Source organism: Lolium perenne, chromosome 4 (assembly GCF_019359855.2).
Source record: "Lolium perenne isolate Kyuss_39 chromosome 4, Kyuss_2.0, whole genome shotgun sequence".
In the NCBI taxonomy this organism is placed as follows: Eukaryota; Viridiplantae; Streptophyta; class Magnoliopsida; order Poales; family Poaceae; genus Lolium; species Lolium perenne.
This window is the reverse complement of record NC_067247.2, coordinates 391519577-391538845: the sequence shown is the minus strand read 5'-3', so window position 1 is coordinate 391538845 and position 19269 is coordinate 391519577. Positions and strand designations below refer to the sequence as shown.

The 19269-nt window shown below is 46.8% G+C and overlaps 3 protein-coding genes across 11 annotated transcripts; 2 read left to right on the top strand and 1 right to left on the bottom strand.

The window, feature by feature from the left end:
• The first annotated feature begins 2 nt into the window (after positions 1-2).
• LOC127297494 (cyclin-H1-1) lies at positions 3-7369 on the top strand. 4 transcript variants are annotated; one of them, XM_051327809.1, is made up of 16 exons: positions 3-487; positions 2803-2983; positions 3113-3163; positions 3252-3324; positions 3541-3659; positions 3739-3812; positions 4094-4214; positions 4292-4360; positions 4470-4511; positions 5353-5430; positions 5621-5679; positions 5800-5884; positions 6330-6403; positions 6493-6613; positions 6697-6799; positions 6914-7369. In XM_051327809.1, exons 1-14 carry the CDS (start codon positions 18-20, stop codon positions 6557-6559), a joined length of 1563 nt encoding a protein of 520 aa, XP_051183769.1. In that variant the 5' UTR covers positions 3-17; the 3' UTR covers positions 6560-6613; positions 6697-6799; positions 6914-7369. The 4 variants fall into 4 exon arrangements, with proteins under 4 accessions (XP_051183769.1, XP_051183768.1, XP_051183770.1 ...); XM_051327808.1 differs by having other exon boundaries at positions 6907-7369; XM_051327810.2 differs by lacking the exons at positions 6697-6799; positions 6914-7369 and having other exon boundaries at positions 352-487; positions 2646-2983.
• Positions 6820-13732, bottom strand: LOC127297496 (uncharacterized). 6 transcript variants are annotated; one of them, XM_051327816.2, is made up of 5 exons: positions 13341-13732; positions 12154-13257; positions 11807-12027; positions 10577-10644; positions 6820-8931 (listed from the first exon to the last, which is right to left on the bottom strand). In XM_051327816.2, exons 1-3 carry the CDS (start codon positions 13713-13715, stop codon positions 12004-12006), a joined length of 1503 nt encoding a protein of 500 aa, XP_051183776.1. In that variant the 5' UTR covers positions 13716-13732; the 3' UTR covers positions 6820-8931; positions 10577-10644; positions 11807-12003. The 6 variants fall into 6 exon arrangements, with proteins under 6 accessions (XP_051183776.1, XP_051183774.1, XP_051183777.1 ...); XM_051327814.1 differs by having other exon boundaries at positions 6820-7074; XM_051327813.1 differs by lacking the exon at positions 6820-8931 and adding an exon at positions 9076-9315 and having other exon boundaries at positions 9403-10644.
• Positions 9469-11554, top strand: LOC127297493 (disease resistance protein Pik-2). Its single transcript, XM_051327806.2, has one exon. It carries the CDS (start codon positions 9469-9471, stop codon positions 11362-11364), a length of 1896 nt encoding a protein of 631 aa, XP_051183766.1. The 3' UTR covers positions 11365-11554.
• Positions 13733-19269: the final 5537 nt, after the last annotated feature.

Here is a 19269-nt window from a genome sequence, read left to right as displayed (position 1 = left end):
CACGGAGGTTACCTAAAATGGAGAATGCAAGCCGGATCATAGTCACCACAAGGGAGGAGATTTTGTTCAGCAAACCAACAAAACATATATCAAGATGGGACTGGGCCGCGTCGACCCGCCGGGTCACTGACCCGGCCCAAAAGTTCAAGGCCATTGGGTCGGCCTTGATATGTTTTTGGGGCAACAGAGCCGGCTTTGATCGACCCACCCGTCGCAGCCCCCGTCTCCGCCCCCGCCCCCGCCCATCTCTGCTGCCGGCGGCGGCGCTGCCTCCTGCGTCTCTCCGGCTGCCTTCCGTACGGGTCGTCGCCGTCCTGGTCGCTGCCGTCCCGGTCGCCGCCCATCTCTGCTGCCGGTGGCACTGCCTCGTGCTTGCTGTGCCGCTCCTGCCGTTCCAGTCGACCCAACGCCGTCATTGTCTCGGTTGCCCTCTGACTGCTCCAACTCGTTCTGCTCCCAGCTCGCCATCTTCCTCCGATTCTCCACGGTTAGTGCTCCAATCCTCTCTAATCGACCATATGTTTCTTGGTTAGCTAGCCAAAAGATGTGTAGCGCAAATAAGGATGTTCGATCAGGTGCTGGCTTGAAATGTTCGTTTCCTAGAATCCCCGCTCCTTGTAGTCTCGGCTGTGCGAATTCACCGTGGGCGGGGGCAGACATACTAGTTGTTCGAACGGAGCCTCTCAAGGTTGTGTAGCGCAATTTAACCTCTTAGTTTACAGCGCCTGCCTGCCGTGTGCTATAGTCTGATTCACCGTCAGGTTCTAAATACTAGAGTGTTCAATTGTATGACCAAGTGTTTAGGATGTTTCACAGTGGACACATGATGAAGGTTTATAGGTAGAGCGGAATCAAGGTTTATGTCTGTTCAGTAAGCATTTTATTTTATTTGTTGAGCAACAGAAAACATCTATTACTATATTTCATTCAATTCATTTGCATTGACCGCTATGTTTGTTTGGCATGTTATACATAATATGTCTGCGAATCTATTTAAACCATAATTTTCAGATATCTGGAGTAACTGAACTAGCTTAACCTCGGTACAATTTTCAGTTTTAGGCTAGACATAGTGCTGCTGTATATTAGGTACTACAAAAATGATTGTTATGATTGATTAATATTATGCTGGTATATCATGATTATTATGATTGATTAATATTATGCTGGCTTATTCTGATGTGAGACTATCATGTTTTTGGTTTAGACAACTGTAGAAAGAAACAGAGTACAAAAAAGAGAGGTAAAAAGACAGTCTTCAGAACTGATTGTACACTCAACTTTTGTAATTATCATCCACAGATTCTCTATTTTCATCCACTGATTGTACACTGAACTAGATAATGTGATCCAGATAAATAGAAACGTCCCACTTTCTGATCAGAAACATGTACTGTGTATACTCATCAGATAAATATAGTAAGATTGCTTATATTTATGTTATATTAGCTAGCAGTTTTGCTTCTTTGTTAGTAGTATCTTTAGACAATTCTATTTGTATGAACAAAAGCTTAGGAACCGTATATTTACACTAAGTACTGCACGGATGCACGAAATGTTCTGAGCAAGCTGTCCATCGGACTCACCTACAGCTCAAAGGTTAAATGCCGATGTATATATACTCAGCTCAAAGCTTATGAATCGTATATGTACACCAAGAAATACTGCAGGAAATGCTCTCAGCAAGCTGTACATCCGACTGCTTGTGGCAAACGCGTGTTCCCACGGACGGAACAGCAGCCGATTCAGTCGTTGTTTGGGTCGGCCTTGATAACCCAAAGGGTCAGTGAGCTGACAATTGAGATAATCTACCTCCACGCCTTACTTTTCTTTGTTGAGCATCACACTGTTTTGACAGTATTGGTTGAGAATCACTGTTCTGGAAAAGACGGAAACCTTTTTTTTTGCCTTGGTATCTCAACCAGATGTGCACGTTTGCAGAAACTTATCGACTTGTTTCTGAATAAAAATCCTAGTAATATATTAAATCATTACTGTAAGTACAAAATCAAATCTCCAATCAGCGTCTCAAGTCAAAATCCATCTGATATTTTCTGCCTGCTCAGAATCCCTCTCTCCGTAGCGACTTTTCCTCTCCGCCACCATCCGGCGCAGCGCCTTTACTCTTCTCCCCCGGACCTACTGCCCAAGCCCCAATCCGGTCTGATGCGGCGCTAGAATCTCTCTCCCAAGTCCACCACTGCTGCCGCCGTGCCCTAGCTCTGCCTCATCGCCGACGCCCACCCCGCTCCCCAACCAACCCTCCCGCCTCCCACGCGCGCTCGCCGTTCCACCTCATCGCGCCCCAGCTATCTCCGCTCCGCCCGCAGTCCCGGACATCCATTTTCGAGGTATTTTTATGGTCATCGAGGGACGGTTAGTTAGTTCAACCCAAAGCAACCTCTCTACGAGTTTTGGCACGCCTTCCAGATCCGCTCCTGCTGTGGGCATGCTTCCGATCTTCCGTTTTTACAGTCGTAATTTGGTAATATCTCCGTTAAGTGTACAGAATCATGGGGTTTGCCGCTACAGAGTGATGGTCATCGGCCATAACACACTGGAGTGATTGTTGTTGTAGACTTGTAGTACCCTATATATTTTTTAGGGGATTGTGTTGCCCTTCCCTAATTGCTCACCTCCTCTAGTGGTAATCTCAACGGACCTACACGGCCCGGCATGCTCCCGGCCTGGATTGGCGTCTAGCCAGGTCGGAGTACGCCCAGCAGCAACTAAGACTGCCTTTACTCAACATCATCATGCCTGGCGGTTTCATGTTTGGCCTTCGCGGACCGCTTCTTGTAGGAAGGCAAGGCGACCAGTCCAGCCAAGAGCAATTGTGCAGCAGTGTGTGCTGGTGCGAATTCGTGCAGGGACTGCTTGTTTCGATTCAGCTCGCGAGAGCGGCGGAGGTGGGAGTGCGAAGATGTCGGATTTCCAGACCTCCACGCACCGGGAGCGGTGGATCTTCCAGCCTCAAAACCTGGTGACCCTTCCAGATCCATTGTTTCTATTTCTGTGCTCGGTGCCCCAGGGTTGCTTTGCCCTGGGACGGCTAACCTATAGCCTACTGACAATGACCATGGTATGCTGATGCATGTAATTATGCTTGCAGGTAGATAAGTGGACGGGGGTGAACCGGCGTTCCGCGGAGACCCTCGCGCAGGTTGGGTTCTCCTGGCGTCATTGCATTCAGTTCACCTGTTTAGATGAGTAATGGCTGCTCATTTTTTCCTTTAATTTTCTTTGTGAAGTATGGAACGACGCGCTTGAAGGTGGACCCTGTCGACGGGTCGATATCGAACCCCGAACCTGCGCCCGATCACGGTACGTGCCATTTGATGGTTTCTGCTACCTATGTGTTTTGATTGGTACACATGAGCATCGAAAGCAATGTTTTGTGCTACTTTCAGTTCAAAGTTTTGTTCTTTCATACTTACGCTTGCGCTTGGCCAATGTTCACTGTAATGTAAGTTTGTGCGAAGTGTGTACGATGGCGTCGCATTCGGATGTAGAAGTGCTAAATCGCTGTTTTGAATTCAGTTGTCGGGAGCTCGGGTGTGAAGCCTCTATCCTGCGAAGAGGAGCAAATGATGCGGAGATTTTACGAGCAGAAGATTCAGGAAGTGTGTAAAGCATTCAAGTTCCCCCACAAGATTCAGGTAAAGCACTACTCTTCCAGTATACAGTGTCTTTGCTAGCTTAGTGACCATGTGCTAACAGTCAGTTGTTGCCTTGCAGGCTACAGCAATAATATATTTCAAGAGATTCTATCTACAGTGGTCCGTAATGGAGCATCACCCAAAGCATATTATGTAAGCAACATTGGTAAAATGAATAGTTTTGTGGTTTAGAATAGACAAGATCCTGGTGTATCAAATACTCAGCTGAGATTATTTGTCGCTCAAACATAACTAAACAACCATGCAAACAAATGGAACCAGGTTAATCGATTTTAATTTCACAGGTTAACTTGTGTATATTCAAGATAGAAGTATGGGTGTTTGTAGTGTCTTATATCCCTATTAGTCAATGTTAGTATGTTACCCTGTTAGTATGTTGCCAGGGACCAGGTTAATCGATTTTAATTTGACAGGTTAACTTGTGTATATTCTTCTTGCAAAGTGGAAGAAAATCATGTTTCTGCTGAGGAACTTGGCAAAGGAATTAACCAGGACCACCAGATTATTTTAAATAACGAAATGATTGTTCTGAAAGTAAGCCATTTCCATATGGAGTTTGTAACGTTTCCAAGCAAACAGAACGTGACGCTAAATTTCTTCGTTTCTTCCAGTCTTTAGATTTTGATCTGATCGTTTTTGCTCCATATCGATCTATCGAAGGGTTTATTGATGACATGGATGTAAGTTCCGTGTGAACATTTCATGATATTCAGCACTAGAAATTCATCATATTTTAGCTTATTGTATGGCTCCTTTGGCTAATGCTAGTCTTTTTTTCTTTCTACAAAGGATTTTTGTAGGGCAGGTAATGGTGCACACCAACGGTTGAAGGTCATACATTTCTTCGACCCTTTTGCCATACTGTTGAAGCACAATAATCTAATGTTTACTGTGTTACCCTTTACCTGACATGTGTAGCAAAAATATGTTCTATATTTTACTTAATCTTTCCATCCTAGTATGCTATGAATGGAAGTTACACATTATATGTAATCCTAATCATTGAGAAATAATATGATTTAATGAGGCATGTCTGGTTTGGTTAATCCTGAAACTTGTAGGTGAAGGTAATTGAGTACACTAATGGTTTTACTAATTGCTAGTACCAAGATCGTAGCATTAACTTCTGAGGATCATTTGTTAAATACTGTCATATAAGAATAAGGCAAAGATTGAATTATTTTATCTACAACCTCTGGATCCCCTTTGTTTGGATAACGGATGAATGTTAGCTGTGAAAATTTAGTTGGTGTCAGAATTGATTTTGGGATTGCATCAACAAAAGGATACCGAAAACATAAAAGTCTATCAATTTTACTACGTCACTCTGGCTTGTGTTGAACATTAACTTTTATCACTTGTTTCTAGTCAACAGTAAGATACATCATATAAGTATTACAACCAATTAATTAGCCACATAGGCTAAGAGGCAAATAAATATTGTAACTTTTTATGTGACTTGCTCAAACAATAATTCAACCATCCATTGCATGGAAAATAGTCCGAATGTGGAAATTTGGCTCGATGTAAAAAAAATGCTCTTTCAGCTTGTTCCTTATATGGAACGAAAGATAGATAGTACAAATAACAAAAATGCAATTTGGAAGTTAAAAAAAAAACATGCAAAAGTTGTATGGCTGCCCTGCTTATGCATCAGATGCTTGTATTGTAGGATTTGTATCAAACTGCGAATTCTCATGTTGACAGAATGATGTTGACCGACGCACCTCTTCTCTATACTCCTGGACAGGTAATCTTGAGCTATCAATAATATAGATAATCTTCAGTTAATCTGTTTTTGTCTAAAATAAAAAAATCTGCTACATCACTGCCATTTTCATAAATTACTTGGTTAATTTGTGTCTAATTAAGAAAGCTTCATCCTATGTGTCAAGCTTGACGTGTTCAAACCTGATTAAATAGTGTTCCTATTTTTACAGTTGGCATTGGCTGCTCTGTACAAGTCCAATGACGCACTCAAGGTCCTCGATTTTGAAAGGTCGTAAGCTTCTTACCAGTGTTTATCCTTAGTATGTTGGAACTTTTTGTTTCATGATGCTATTGTTCAATTTTCCATTTATTCATTGTTGATCTTGCTAAATTCATTGATTGTTTGCAGATACCTGGAAAGTGTTTTTTCAAGGCAACGCCTTGATTGTCCAGTCGAACAATTTGTTCAGATAATGAATACGATTAATTACTTGGTGAGGACTTTTACCTGGCTTGGTACAAATACAGTTTGACATAATTGTGTAAACTCCCACCAAGAATTGTTCTTTAACTGCGCGTTTCATTTCACCGGTCTGCACAAACATGTAGTTTTAGCAGAACAGGATTAGATAAGGTGGTGCTTCCGTGCTTTGTTTAACATATGTGACTGTTTCGGAGGGTATTGGTTATCTATTGACCTGACAGAGAGTACCATCCGTTCTTGTTTGCTTGCATCTTCGATTGCATAGACATCATGGATGATGCTTGAGGGTTTATTTTGATACACATGTGACAGTTTGCATGTGGATGATACTTGATGAGGGTGTATTTTCATACATCAGAGGGTTACCCCCATTCTGGAACACCCAGAGCTGTCAGACTGATGGATTTTCCGACATCTAATCATCAATGTGCTGTACTATTTGCGTATTTCTGCAGGTTGACCGGCTTCAAATACTTACTCAAGAAGACATGAAACATGCTGATCGCAAGCTGAGACATTGCTTGGATGAGTAAGCCCTCGCATCTCTTTACAGGCCTGCATGTCCTCCATTACTGTCACCCTTGTGTGCTCATGCACTGTTATATGGAAATTCTACAGGCACAAGAAGAAAGAAAAGAAGCCGAAGCACAAATCAAAAAGGACTGCTGGCGATGCCCGGCAGTAAGTACCTTGTAAGGGCAGCTGTGATGTGTAAGAACCAGTTCTGGAAAATGCGGCGGTAAGGACTTGTACCGCACCGTGGTTATGCGTTTAGCTTTATCCTGCGACCAAGTTATGATACAAGTATATTGGTCTACTCAGGCCCTCCGGTTGATGATCAGGCTTCGAGTCCGACTTCTAGAGCCATTGCACCAGCGATGCTGAGTTGATCTCCTGACCAGCTTAGACCTTGGCCAAGGACAAGGTATTTACATACGAGACGGCTTACTGTGACCTTCTAGGCCCTTTGCTCGTTCGGTGCCAACGAGCTCTATATATATTCTGTAATAACTTCATAATTCTTTTTTTTAGAACACAGTACAACGCAGACGCTCACAAATACGCACGTACAAACACTCCTATGAACGCACGCACGCACATCCTACCCCTATGAGCACCTCCGAGGGACTGAGCTGGCATATGTTGAGGTTGACGAAGTCACCACTGGCGCCTCGCTGTTGACGGACACGGCACCTACCACTGAAAGCATAGCGCCGGTTAAATCCTGAAATAAATCCAAGTAAATGCAAACACTCATGCCAAGTCTAAAACTTAAACGTGGGTGGGCTGGTTCCACCACGTTTGAAATAACTTCATAATTCATTAGAGTAACTTAACTGTTTGTCGCGGCTGGAGAGTGTAAAACATTGGATGCTATATTGATGTAAGTTAATTCTTTGGCACATGAGGAGTGACAACCTTGAGGTGTAAAACCATGGATGCTACTTTGTTATATTCAGGAATGATGCAAAGCTGCCTGGCCGTGTCAAGTAAAGTTGCTAGAGCTACTCTTCATTTGGTTACTTCTGTTTGCAGTTCTTGTCATCAGTGAGCTGACAATTGAGATAATCTACCTCCACGTCTTACTTTTCTTTGTTGAGCATCACACTATTTTTGACAGTATTGGTTTAGAACCACTGTTCTGGAAAAGACGGAAACCTTTTTTTTTTTTGCCTTGGCATCTCAACCAGATGTGCACGTTTGCAGAAACTTATCGACTTGTTTCTGAATAAAAATCCTAGTAATATATTAAATCATTACTGTAAGTACAAAATCAAATCTCCAATCAGCGTCTCAAGTCAAAATCCATCTGATATTTTCTGCCTGCTCAGAATCCCTCTCTCCGTAGCGACTTTTCCTCTCCGCCACCATCCGGCGTAGTGCCTTTCCTCTTCTCCCCCGGACCTACTGCCCAAGCCCCAATCCGGTCCGATGCGGCGCTAGAATCTCTCTCCCAAGTCCACCACTGCTGCTGCTGTGCCCTAGTTCCGCCTCATCGCCGACGCCCACCCCGCTCCCCAACCAACCCTCCCGCCTCCCACGCGCGCTCACCGGGCTCGCTGCTCCACCTCATCGCGCCCCAGCTATCTCCGCTCTGCCCGCAGTCCCGAACATCCATTTTCAAGGTATTTTTCTGGTCATCGAGGGACGATTAGTTAGTTCAACCCAAATCAACCTCCCTACGAGTTTTGGCACCCCATCCAGATCCGCTCCTGCTGTGGGCATGCTTCCGCACGACGTGTAGATGATGATCTTCCGTTTTTACAGTCGTAATTTTGGTAATATCTCCGTTATTAAGCGTACAGAATCATGGGGTCTGCGTCTGCCGCTCCAGAATGATGGTCATCGGCCATAAGGCTGGTGCCAATGCATCACCCCACTATAGTCTCGCCACGTCAGCTTTTACCCTTACTCTCACCCCACTCTCACCCCACGGTGCCAGTGCACGGGCTATAGTGACAGCTCTCACTTCCTCTCCCCTCCCTACCACCTCCCTACCGCCCCCACTAGCACCGCTATCGCCTCACTCTCGCCCCGCTCTCGCCTCCAACACGGGCTATAGGCGGGCGGTACCGCCCCCTACCGCCGGGCGGTGGAACCACCGCCCGCCGCTAGCGTCTCGCCCGTCTCTCGCCCCGTCGCGGGCGGTATCGCCTCCACTCCAGCCCGCGTTGGCACCAGCCTAACACACTGGAGTGATTGTTGTTGTACACTTGTAGTACCCTATATATTTTTTAGGGGATTGTGTTGCCCTTCCCTAATTGCTCACCACCAGTCTAAATCCTCTGATTTAGCCTCACCTCGCTCTAGTGGTTATCTCAACGGACCTACACGGCCCCGCATGCTCCCGGTCTGGATTGGCGTCTAGCCAGGTCGGAGCACGCCCAGCAGCAACTAAGACTGCCTTTACTCAATATCATCATGCCTGGCGGTTTCATGTTTGGCCTTCGCGGAGCGCTTCTTGTAGGAAGGCAAGGCGACCAGTCCAGCCAAGAGCAATTGTGCAGCAGTGTGTGCTGGTGTGAATTCGTGCAGGGACTGCTTGTTCTTCAGCACCTGTGCTAGGAGGATGGAAGGCAAATTAAATTAGGCAGTTTGTGCAGACCTCTTGCTGCCCATTACAATATTAGTATAGTAAGATGTAACCGATGGCCACCATTTCTGTGTCATGCGCAATTGCTCTCATTTTACAGTGTCATGTAGCAAAGTTGCTTATCTACTGTGTCACGTTTTGTGTATTTGTAATAGAAGAAGTATGATTCAGTTAAAATAGATGGTACACACGCTCTGTTACAATTACCAGAAAACTGCATGTTTATTTTGATTAAGAAAAGCATAGCCTCTGGCTGCCGACTGCCATGCAGTTTTAAGGAGACCGTATATTAAGCTTCATAGAAATAAACTCAATCATCTTTAACTTCTGACTCCATTCATTCAACCCTGAAACATGGAAATCTGTGATTGTAAATTGCACAATATTCCAAGCTTAATTTAACTTCTAAAGCACTAAATAGCTTGATCGCATACTTTCAGATATTTAAGGAGACCGTATATTTGGAGGAGCAATATCCTGAGCTGGTTGAACAAGCAAATATGATCTTAAAAAAGTGTGATGGACTTCCCCTTGCAATTGTCACCATAGGTGGCTTCTTGGCAAACCAACCAAAAACAGTGTTGGAGTGGAGGAAATTGAATGAGCATATCAGCGCCGAGTTGGAGATGAATCCAGAGCTTGAGATCATAATTGCAGTCCTTAATAAAAGCTATGATGGTCTACCCTATCATCTCAAGTCTTGTTTCTTGTATATGGCCATCTTTCCTGAAGGCTACAAGGCTAGCCGAAGACGCTTGGTTCGTCGCTGGACTGCAGAGGGCTATTCAAGAGAGGGCCGTGGCAAGTCTGCGGAGGAAATAGCAGACAACTACTTTATGGAACTGATAAGCAGGAGCATGATCCTTCCATATCAACAGTCAATTCATAGTAGAAAAGGAATTGACTCCTGCCAAGTCCATGATCTGATCCGTGAAATTGGCATCTCAAAGTCAACGGAGGGTAATCTTGTTTTCAGGCTGGAGAAGGATTGCAGCTTAAATGGCAAAGGTAAAATACACCATCTCTCTATCAGCATCAACTGGGAGGGAGATCAAGTTGAGTTTGAGAGCATAGTAGACATGTCCAGAATACGGTCATTAACTGTGTTTGGGAAGTGGAGGCCATTTTTCATTTCTGACAAGATGAGGTTGCTGCGAGTGCTAGACCTGGAAGGCACATCAGGAGTAGTTGACCATCACCTTGAGTACATTGGGAAGCTTCTTCACATAAGATACCTCTCTATAAGGGGATGTAAGGATATCTATCACCTACCCGATTCACTGGGTAACCTGAGGCAACTCCAAACTCTAGATATCACGGGCACATGCATAATAGGGCTGCCACAGACCATCGTCAAGCTTAGCAAACTACAGAATATTTGTGGTGGCGCCATCGAAGATAATGATGATGACAACCTTGAAATCGAAACATGTCAAAAAGATTTGCCCAAGGTAATGAGGAACATGCTATGTGTTATGACTTGCTCTTCAATGGCATTTTGTGTGGCATGTTGTGCACCTCAGTTTGTGAAAGAGAAGATGGATATGGATATGGATGTCGACGTGAACAGGCGTGATGTATGTACCATGTGTTGCTGCAACATATTACCTCTGCTAGCAACGCGCCAAAGTCCACGTGGTATTGCAGTACCAAGAGGGATCCGCAGACTGAAAGCCCTGCAAAAGTTGGGTATTGTTAACATCAGACGAGCAAAAGCGGTTCTGCAAGATCTAAAAGAGCTTAACCAGCTGCGTAAGCTAGGAGTTATTGGCGTCAACAAGAGAAACAGTCGAGATTTGTTTTCGGCAGTTGCTAATCTCAGCTGCTTGGAATTGTTGTTAGTGCAGTCACTGGGATATCCTGGTTTATCTGGCTGCTTAGATGACGTTTCCTCACCTCCAGCAAATCTCCAGAGCCTCAAGTTGTATGGCAACATCGTAAAATTACCCAAATGGATCCAGGGGCTCACAAATCTCGTGAAGCTGAGGCTACGAAGCTCGAGGATAGTGGAGCACGACGCTGCCATACAGCTACTAGGGAAGATACCGAACCTGGCCACTCTGCGCCTGTGGAAGGAATCATTTGTTGGCAAAGAGGTCAGTTTCAACTTTCGTCGGGGTGCATTCCCGAACCTTGTGGTGCTGGAACTGGATCGCCTAGGTAACCTGCAATCGGTCAAGTTTGAAGAAGGAGCCACACCGAAGCTTGAGCTGCTGCAATTTCGTGACTGGACTTCTGAAGCCAGCACTGGGTTGTTTATTGGGCTGCCATCTCTCCCAAGCCTCAAGGAATTCATGCTCATGGAGTTCCACAACGGCTACAAGGATGAATTCGTGGAGGAGCTGTGGGCTGAGCTTGCAAAGAATCTAAATCGGGCGGTTTTGAAGAGGTATTGAGTGGAGTTCCAAATTTATCGATTTGAAGCTTCCATTTCTTTTGAACAGCTTATTTTGTTATGATATTGTTGCTTGTTATATGTGTGGCATATGTGCTCCTTTCTGCATCTGTCTGCTTCAGTAACCGTGCTTTTAATACTAAATGGTGCACCTATTCTCTTTGTTGTGTCGTAGTCCATTTGACTATCAGATATTATAAGTTACCTCCACCTGGGTTTGTAATTGTGCAATCAGATTAAATGGAAGTTTAGCTTTGCACGTTTAGTCCATGTGAGACTCCCTTCTCTGGTAGCACAAAAGGCCATATAACTGGTTTATTTATTCCATGTTGTTAATTGTTATGGGGATGCGGAAAGAAAAATAATTAGAGTATACACTTCAGTTAACCTAAATATAGTAAACAAAGAAACATCCAATATACAAGTTCCGAATTTCAAGTTACCTCGTCATTGCATCCAACTGGGATCACTGAGTCTCGTGCTGATTTGATCACTGTGGTCAAACTTTTTTCTGTACTCCTAACCATATTCTCCATTGGGCTCCTAACCACATTCTCTATTACATGTTCATTGTCCGATCCGGTTTTAGAACAAATCTTACTGCTCCAATTCCACGACAAATGATGGTGCCCATTAGTTGTTATCTAACCTCTGAAACTTGTTCCTGATCCAAAAACAAGATAACCAGTAAATACCATGGAATATGGATAAACATGAATAACAATGCCGAAATACAGTCACCGGAAAATTTGAGCTCACTAAGACTCTAAAAACAGTCCAAGGGACTTACCAGCAGCTTGTTATCAAATCTTGTCTCTTCCAACTCTAACAACTTAGCAGCTTCATCCATCCCATGTGCGATATATGCCTGAATCATGGTGGTGTAAATTACTTTGCCAGGCTTACAGTTCTTGTCCTTCATAAACTGCAGCATTTCCTCCATTATCTTGACTTCTCCAGCCTTGGCGTATGCACTGATAACACAGTTGAAAAATGGAGTATCTAAGACAACATCAGTGTTCTCTGTCTGTCGAACGATTCCGGGAATCATATCAAGAAGCCCAGCTTTACTGTATCCATTAACTAGCGAGCAGTAGGTGATCGGGTTGGGTTTCATCCCCTGAATCTTCATCAGCCTGAAATAGTACTCCATCTTCTCAATGTTGCCAGCCCTTCCAAAACAATCTATGATTATGTTGAATGTTGCAGCAGAGGGCGAGAAGAAGCGCTGCTTCATATATTTCAGCACCGACATCATTTTCTCAGGCATGTCCGCCTTACCGTAGGACTTCATCATGATATTGAATGTCCGCGTGTCGGGCTCAACGCCCATAAGCTGAAACTCGCCGTACCACTTCTCCATGTCATCCACCCTGCCACGGTCCCCGTAGGCCCAGAGGATCGAGTTCATCGTGTATATATCCGGCACATTATCCCCACCCTCAAGCATGTTCGACAGCGCATTCTCCATCTCCTCCAGCTTCCCAGCCTTGCCATACCCATCGATTATCCCGTTGTGGATGACAACGTTGCATCCGAGCCCCAGGTACGCCATCTCGTCGAGGACCGCCGGGATGAGGTCGAAGCGGCGGGATTTGCAGCAGCAGTTGATGAGAACCGAGAAGGTGTACTCGTCCGGCTTGCAGCCCGCCGCTGCGCCTTTCATCCGGTCGACAATGGCCAGCGCCTCGTCGAGCATCCCGCTGTTGCCGTAGGCGCTGACGAGCGCCGTGTACACGTCCACCCTTGGTGCCAGCCGCTCCTCCGAGAGCATCGTGTTGAAGAGGGCCGTGGCCTGGCCGGGCTGACGGCACCTGCCCAGCATCATCAGCAGCCTCGCGTAGGTCTGCGCCTTGGGCTCGTACCACCGCTGCTTCCGCATCAGCTCGAAGATCTGAGAAGAGCGATTCGTACGTGATGAGCATCAAATCGAACAGGTTGTGCTTCGGAGAGGACGGGCTTGAGAGGGGAGGGTACCTCGAGAGCGGACTCCCAGCGGCAGGAGGCGACGGCCGAGTCGAGAGCCTCGAGGACGGCGCGGGGCCAGAGGCAGGTGGACTGCTGGCCGGAGGCGGCGGCGGCCTTGCGGGAGACGCCGGAGACGGCGGCCTCTGTGCGGAGGATGCGGGCGAGCGCCTCCTCCGGCTGCTCGGCCTCTGGGGCGGACGAGGGCAGCCTGCGCCCGCGGCCGCCGCGCTGGGCCATCGCGACGAGCGGCGCGCGGCTGGCGCGCAGAGGCGGGGACGCGGTGGTGGCGGGGCAGTGCGCCGGCGAGTTCATGGCGTCGGAGCGAGACGGAGATAAGGTCCCGAGCGGCAGCAGCACACGAGACGAGAGGGCGGCAACGAGCATGTCTAACACGCCCCTTCCTTTTCTGCCCCCGTATAACGCTCGAATTTCCTCCGTATAAAAAAATGGTCGATCAGACACCGCTCCGTCTAGCAGAATCCGTATTTGACCCCGTATATTTGTAAATTTAAAACCCCGGGAAACTTTCATTCATAGTTCGTCGATCATACATAGAAATCGACGTACCTACATACATACAAAATGCGCGATCGGATCGCGACTTCTAGTCGGAGAGGTCGACGACGAACCCATCGGCCTCCGCCTGCGCCAGCGCCGCCCGCGCCTCCGCCTCCTTCACAGCGGCGATGGCCACCGCCCTTTCTTCCTCCTCCGCCTTGTCCTTCTCGGCGGCGTCCTTGAGGGAGTCTTGAATCGCCTTCAAGAAGGCGGGGTCCTTGTCCTCGTCTTCCTCCTCCTCCTCCCCGGCGAGCGGGGCACCTCCGCCGCTGGTGCTCCCGATGGTCGCCCTCCACGCCTCGCTCACCCGGCGTTGGCGCTCCCACTCGGCGAGCCACGCCGAGAACTTCGGGCCGCTCATCGGCTTGAGCGGCGGGTCCTCGTGGTACCAGCGGCCGCCCCGCGTGAAGTCGTGGAGCTTTGCCGGGACGAACTCCCCGCCGTCGTACTTGCAGGCCGCGCGACGGCTGCCGGCGGCGGATCTTTTGCAAAAAAGCCGCCAGGCATCCTCCACGTTGTCCGGCGAGCGGGATCGCTTCGATCCGCTCGCCGGCGAGGCGGTACTACGGCGGTGGGGGTCCATGCTTGAGATTGGGTGGAATGCGGCGCGGGGTTGGGACGAATTGCTCGCCGGAGCAGGAGGAGGCGGCGGCGCACGGCGGAGCTAGGGTTGCGACCCGAGACGAGAGGGTTGCGAGTGGGGGGTAACCCCTCACTCGCACCTGCGCCCGGTATAAGTAGGGGGCGGAGGGGCCGATTTCCTGGGCCCCGTATTCCGCCGAAACGGGGCGGCCCGAATACGGGGCCTGCTAGACGGCCCAAACCGCGCCTGCCCCGTATCTCGCCGGAATTTTACGCGGTGGGCGGGTTATAAGGGGCCTGTTAGACATGCTCTAAGAGCATCTCCACTCGTCTCCCCGAACAGCCCCCGGCGTGCCATTTTTTCATCCGGACGGCGAAAAATGGTCCAGCTGCGCCCCCGGTTCCTCGTTTTTCGTCGGATTTGGGCTTTCATCCATCCGGCGAGCCCACGCCAACCCCGGCCTACCGGGGAGCGCTCGGGGACTCCGGACGAAGCGAAAGCGCGCGAAACGCCGAGAAATCTCTCCCGCTCTTTCGTTTCGTCTTCGACGCGGAGGTGGCCCCGACCGATCAGCGACACACGCATCGTCTTCCGCGCACGCATCGTCTTTCGCGCGCAGTAAAGGCTGCCGCCGGTCAGTTCGCCGCGGACGCGTCGCATTCCACGCGGCATTAATCGCCGGCGCCAGCCGCGCCTATATACGCCGCTCCGCTCGCCGCGACGCGTATCCCTGCTCCACTCTCCCTCGACTCTCCCGATGGCGTTCTACGACGACGACGGCGCAGCCAACAACGGCTTCCCCCGCCGATCGCTCCACGCGTGGGAGGGGAACCTCCTCCACCAGGCGGGGTACCCCTACCCGCCGGACACGAGGCCTCCCGGTGGCGGTTGGCGGCTAAGTGCTGGTGACGTGCCAATCCCGCCGCCGCCCCAGGGCCACGTCCTCGACGTCGCCATCGAGGAGGCGCGGATGGCGATGATGGAGGAAGAATGCGCCGACCCGCGCCACCACCCCGAGAACTACACGCGGTGGAACTCCTTCTTCCTCCGGCGGTGGGAGCGGGAACTGGCGTCCTACGACGGCCCGCCGTGTAATATCCCAGGTTTAGAGGCTACAAAATGAGAGAACATCAAAGTGTGCATTGCATTCATGCATAGAAAATCCGGGGAATTTTCGCGCTTCAAATAAAACTTACCACAGTAGCTGAAGTTTCACTTGACTTGCTGGAATTGAAGTAGATCATCAAGTCAAGCGCTATAAACTTCACTGTGATCTTTGTTAAAACCTTGTTTTGGGTAGAGATGGTTTGATCTATGGATTACATCAAATGGAATTATATTTACAACAACACATTCTTTAAGAATCAAACCCTAACTTATTAACACTTAAAAGTTAGCAACTACTTTTGTGTGTAAATTAATTACTTCTAAACTTATTACCAAATAAGGTAAACCACAGGGTCTAAAGTGCATAAAAGCCACACATTCTTATTTAAATCATAACTTATTAAATACATGGAATATCATAAAACTAAATCCGTTTACATTACGAATTATAGTCCAAACTATTTGTATAAACTTAACTATGAGTATTTTGAAACTCATATGATCATGCCTTGGTGAAATCAAACACCAACTATCCAAATTTGAGGAATAACCTTCAACCTTGATCTTTTGATCAATATTATAATGTAAATCCAAACCAATATGATATAGTGACTCATCCACAATAATAAAACCATCCACAAGATATTTAGTAACAAATGCCACTTGGCTATCCAAAAATAAATCATATGAGAGGATAATGATCTTGCCACATAGGATGAAAATATCTACATGACTTGCTTTCCAAGCTATGCCACCTCATGCTCAAAGGATTGCTATGGATGAGGGCATGACACCCAAGCACCTTACTCATCAAACCAACACAAGAGTCACCACCTATGTGTCATGACACTAGAGCTTGCCCAAGCCTATAAATAGAGCCACACCTTTCATCCATTTGATCATCAAGTACCATGATACATGGGAACAAACACATAGAGCCACTCCATGTGAATTAGCTAGGATCAAGATGAAGAAGCTAGGAGGTGGAGGCATACCACAAGATGCAGGTTTATCAGATTTCCTGAAGAACAAGCTACAAAATATTGCAAGGTAGAATCCCTAGGCAAACCATATATTTAGAGGATCATATCATCATATCTTGAGTAGGACCTTAGGCTATTACAAGACATTTAGAAGTAAGAGAGATTATAGATGCTAACCATAGCCATGTCTATCCTAGAGAATTTTAGAGTAGTATTACATCTTACTTGTTTAAACCAACCTTTAATCTTGTAGATGAGAGCCATGTTCCATTAGTGAAACATAACCAAAGCTTATGCTCATATTCTAATCCTAGTTGTGTATCACATTGGTGATCACTACTTAAACCCTAAACTACATTTGAATTCCAACCCATGGATTAACTTGGATTATAATTAGAACCCTGCCATGCCTCATGCCTATTGGATATTTCAATTAGTGAAGTATTCCCAAAACTCAAACCCTTTCATATAGGATCCACCCCATATAAAATATTATGCCCTAACTTGTGTATCATGGATCACAAATATAAACCAAGCCATCTATACTTAGGATTAAATGCCTTTGGTGAATAGAATGAAACCAATACCCTATTTTACTTTGCTATCCAAATACCTTGTTTAGTGAACCAAATGAAATAGTATTCAGATAAGTAGTTGAGTTAACCATAATGAGCTTAGGATCTATTTTGAATAATTCAAGTAGTAGTTGCTAAGCAAGAGTAGAGAATATAGAGTTGATCCAACCATCTTCTTAAACCCTTAGAAGTCAATCTCCACATAAAATCATGATTCATCTTATTCTCAACACCATTTAATTTAAACTCTAACCATGATATAAAATACATGGGAATAATCAATATTGTTAAGTAATGACAAAACTTAATGACATGTTTACCATGTACTGGTTATGAACTTCAAGTCATTCAAAATAGGTTTGGTTCCCAAATTTAAAGAATTGTGATAAACCATTAAACCCATATCTCCTTTATTTATATTTCACCAAAGCATCAATATAATCAAATATTAAATATTTGTTTGAACAGAACAAATATGCAGCAAGCAGCACTGCTAAGTTCTATTAAGATTCACATATTTAAAAACCTGCAAATTCACACAGAATTCAATTTGAATTCAAACCAGTAAATAAAAACAGAAAAAGAAAACAGAAATTTGAAAAAGGAAATGGAGGGAAACTTACCTGGACCGCAGCAGCCCGAAGCCAACCCAGCAGCAGCCCATCAAAGCCCATGAGCAGTCCAGCCCAAGGCCAGATACCGTTTCGGTGTCTTTAAAAATCGTGCGAGGAGAAAACACGTCGTCGTCGTCGTCTCCGAGCACGACAGCGCTGCAAGCCAGTAGGCCACGACCTCCTCGCCGATAATCTTGCCCGGACGTCGCCAGAACTCTCAGAACCACGCCCAACTCGATTCGCGTCCGAGCTTATCCACGCCCGAAGAGATCCATGCCAGCCAGAAGCTTCCAGAGACCGCCACCTCTCCACCATTGCCGTCGTCGTGTCGAGGCCTCGGGGCTTCCCTTGGCCTATAAATAGGTGGAGAGCATCGCCGTGCACGCCTTGTTCATCTCCTCCACTCCATCTCTCCTCAGACACCTTCTATCTCTCATACGCATCCACTCTCTGTCGCCGGAGTTGAAGACGAAGCCGACGGAGGAGGCCACCCCAGCCTCTGGCGTGTGGTCCAGGAGAAGCGCCTAGACTCAAGGAGCATCTGGGAGGAGCCCAGCATCAAGGGGAGCAAGGAATCAGGGAAATTTCGGCGTTCCCTTCTGCAGCACATCGCCGGGAAATCTTCAATCGCCGTCGTCTCCGTCAACCATCGCCGGAGTCGACCACACCTTGAGCTTCAGGGTGAGAATACGCATCTATATCACCTACTCTCGCTTCATAGCATCGCCTGTAGCCTCCGATTCAATTCTTGCCGGAGTAGCACCGCCGCAATACCCATCGCCGGCGACGCTTGATGGCGTGTAACTCACACGTTCGTTGGGAACCCCAAGAGGAAGGTATGATGCGCACAGCAGCAAGTTTTCCCTCAGAAAGAAACCAAGGTTTATCGAACCAGGAGGAGCCAAGAAGCACGTTGAAGGTTGATGGCGGCGGGATGTAGTGCGGCGCAACACCAGGGATTCCGGCGCCAACGTGGAACCTGCACAACACAACCAAAGTACTTTGCCCCAACGAAACAGTGAGGTTGTCAATCTCACCGGCTTGCTGTAACAAAGGATTAACCGTATTGTGTGGAAGATGATTGTTTGCAGAAAACAGTAGAACAAGTATTGCAGTAGATTGTATTTCAGTAAAGAGAATTGGACCGGGGTCCACAGTTCACTAGAGGTGTCTCTCCCATAAGATAAACAGCATGTTGGGTGAACAAATTACAGTTAGGCAATTGACAAATAAAGAGGGCATGACCATGCACATACATATCATGATGAGTATAGTGAGATTTAATTGGGCATTACGACAAAGTACATAGACCGCCATCCAACTGCATCTATGCCTAAAAAGTCCACCTTCAGGTTATCATCCGAACCCCCTCCAGTATTAAGTTGCTAACAACAGACAATTGCATTAAGTATTGCGCGTAATGTAACTAGTGACTACATCCTTGAACATAGCACCAATGTTTTATCCCTAGTGGCAACAGCACATCCATAACCTTAGAGGTTCTTGTCACCCCTCCAG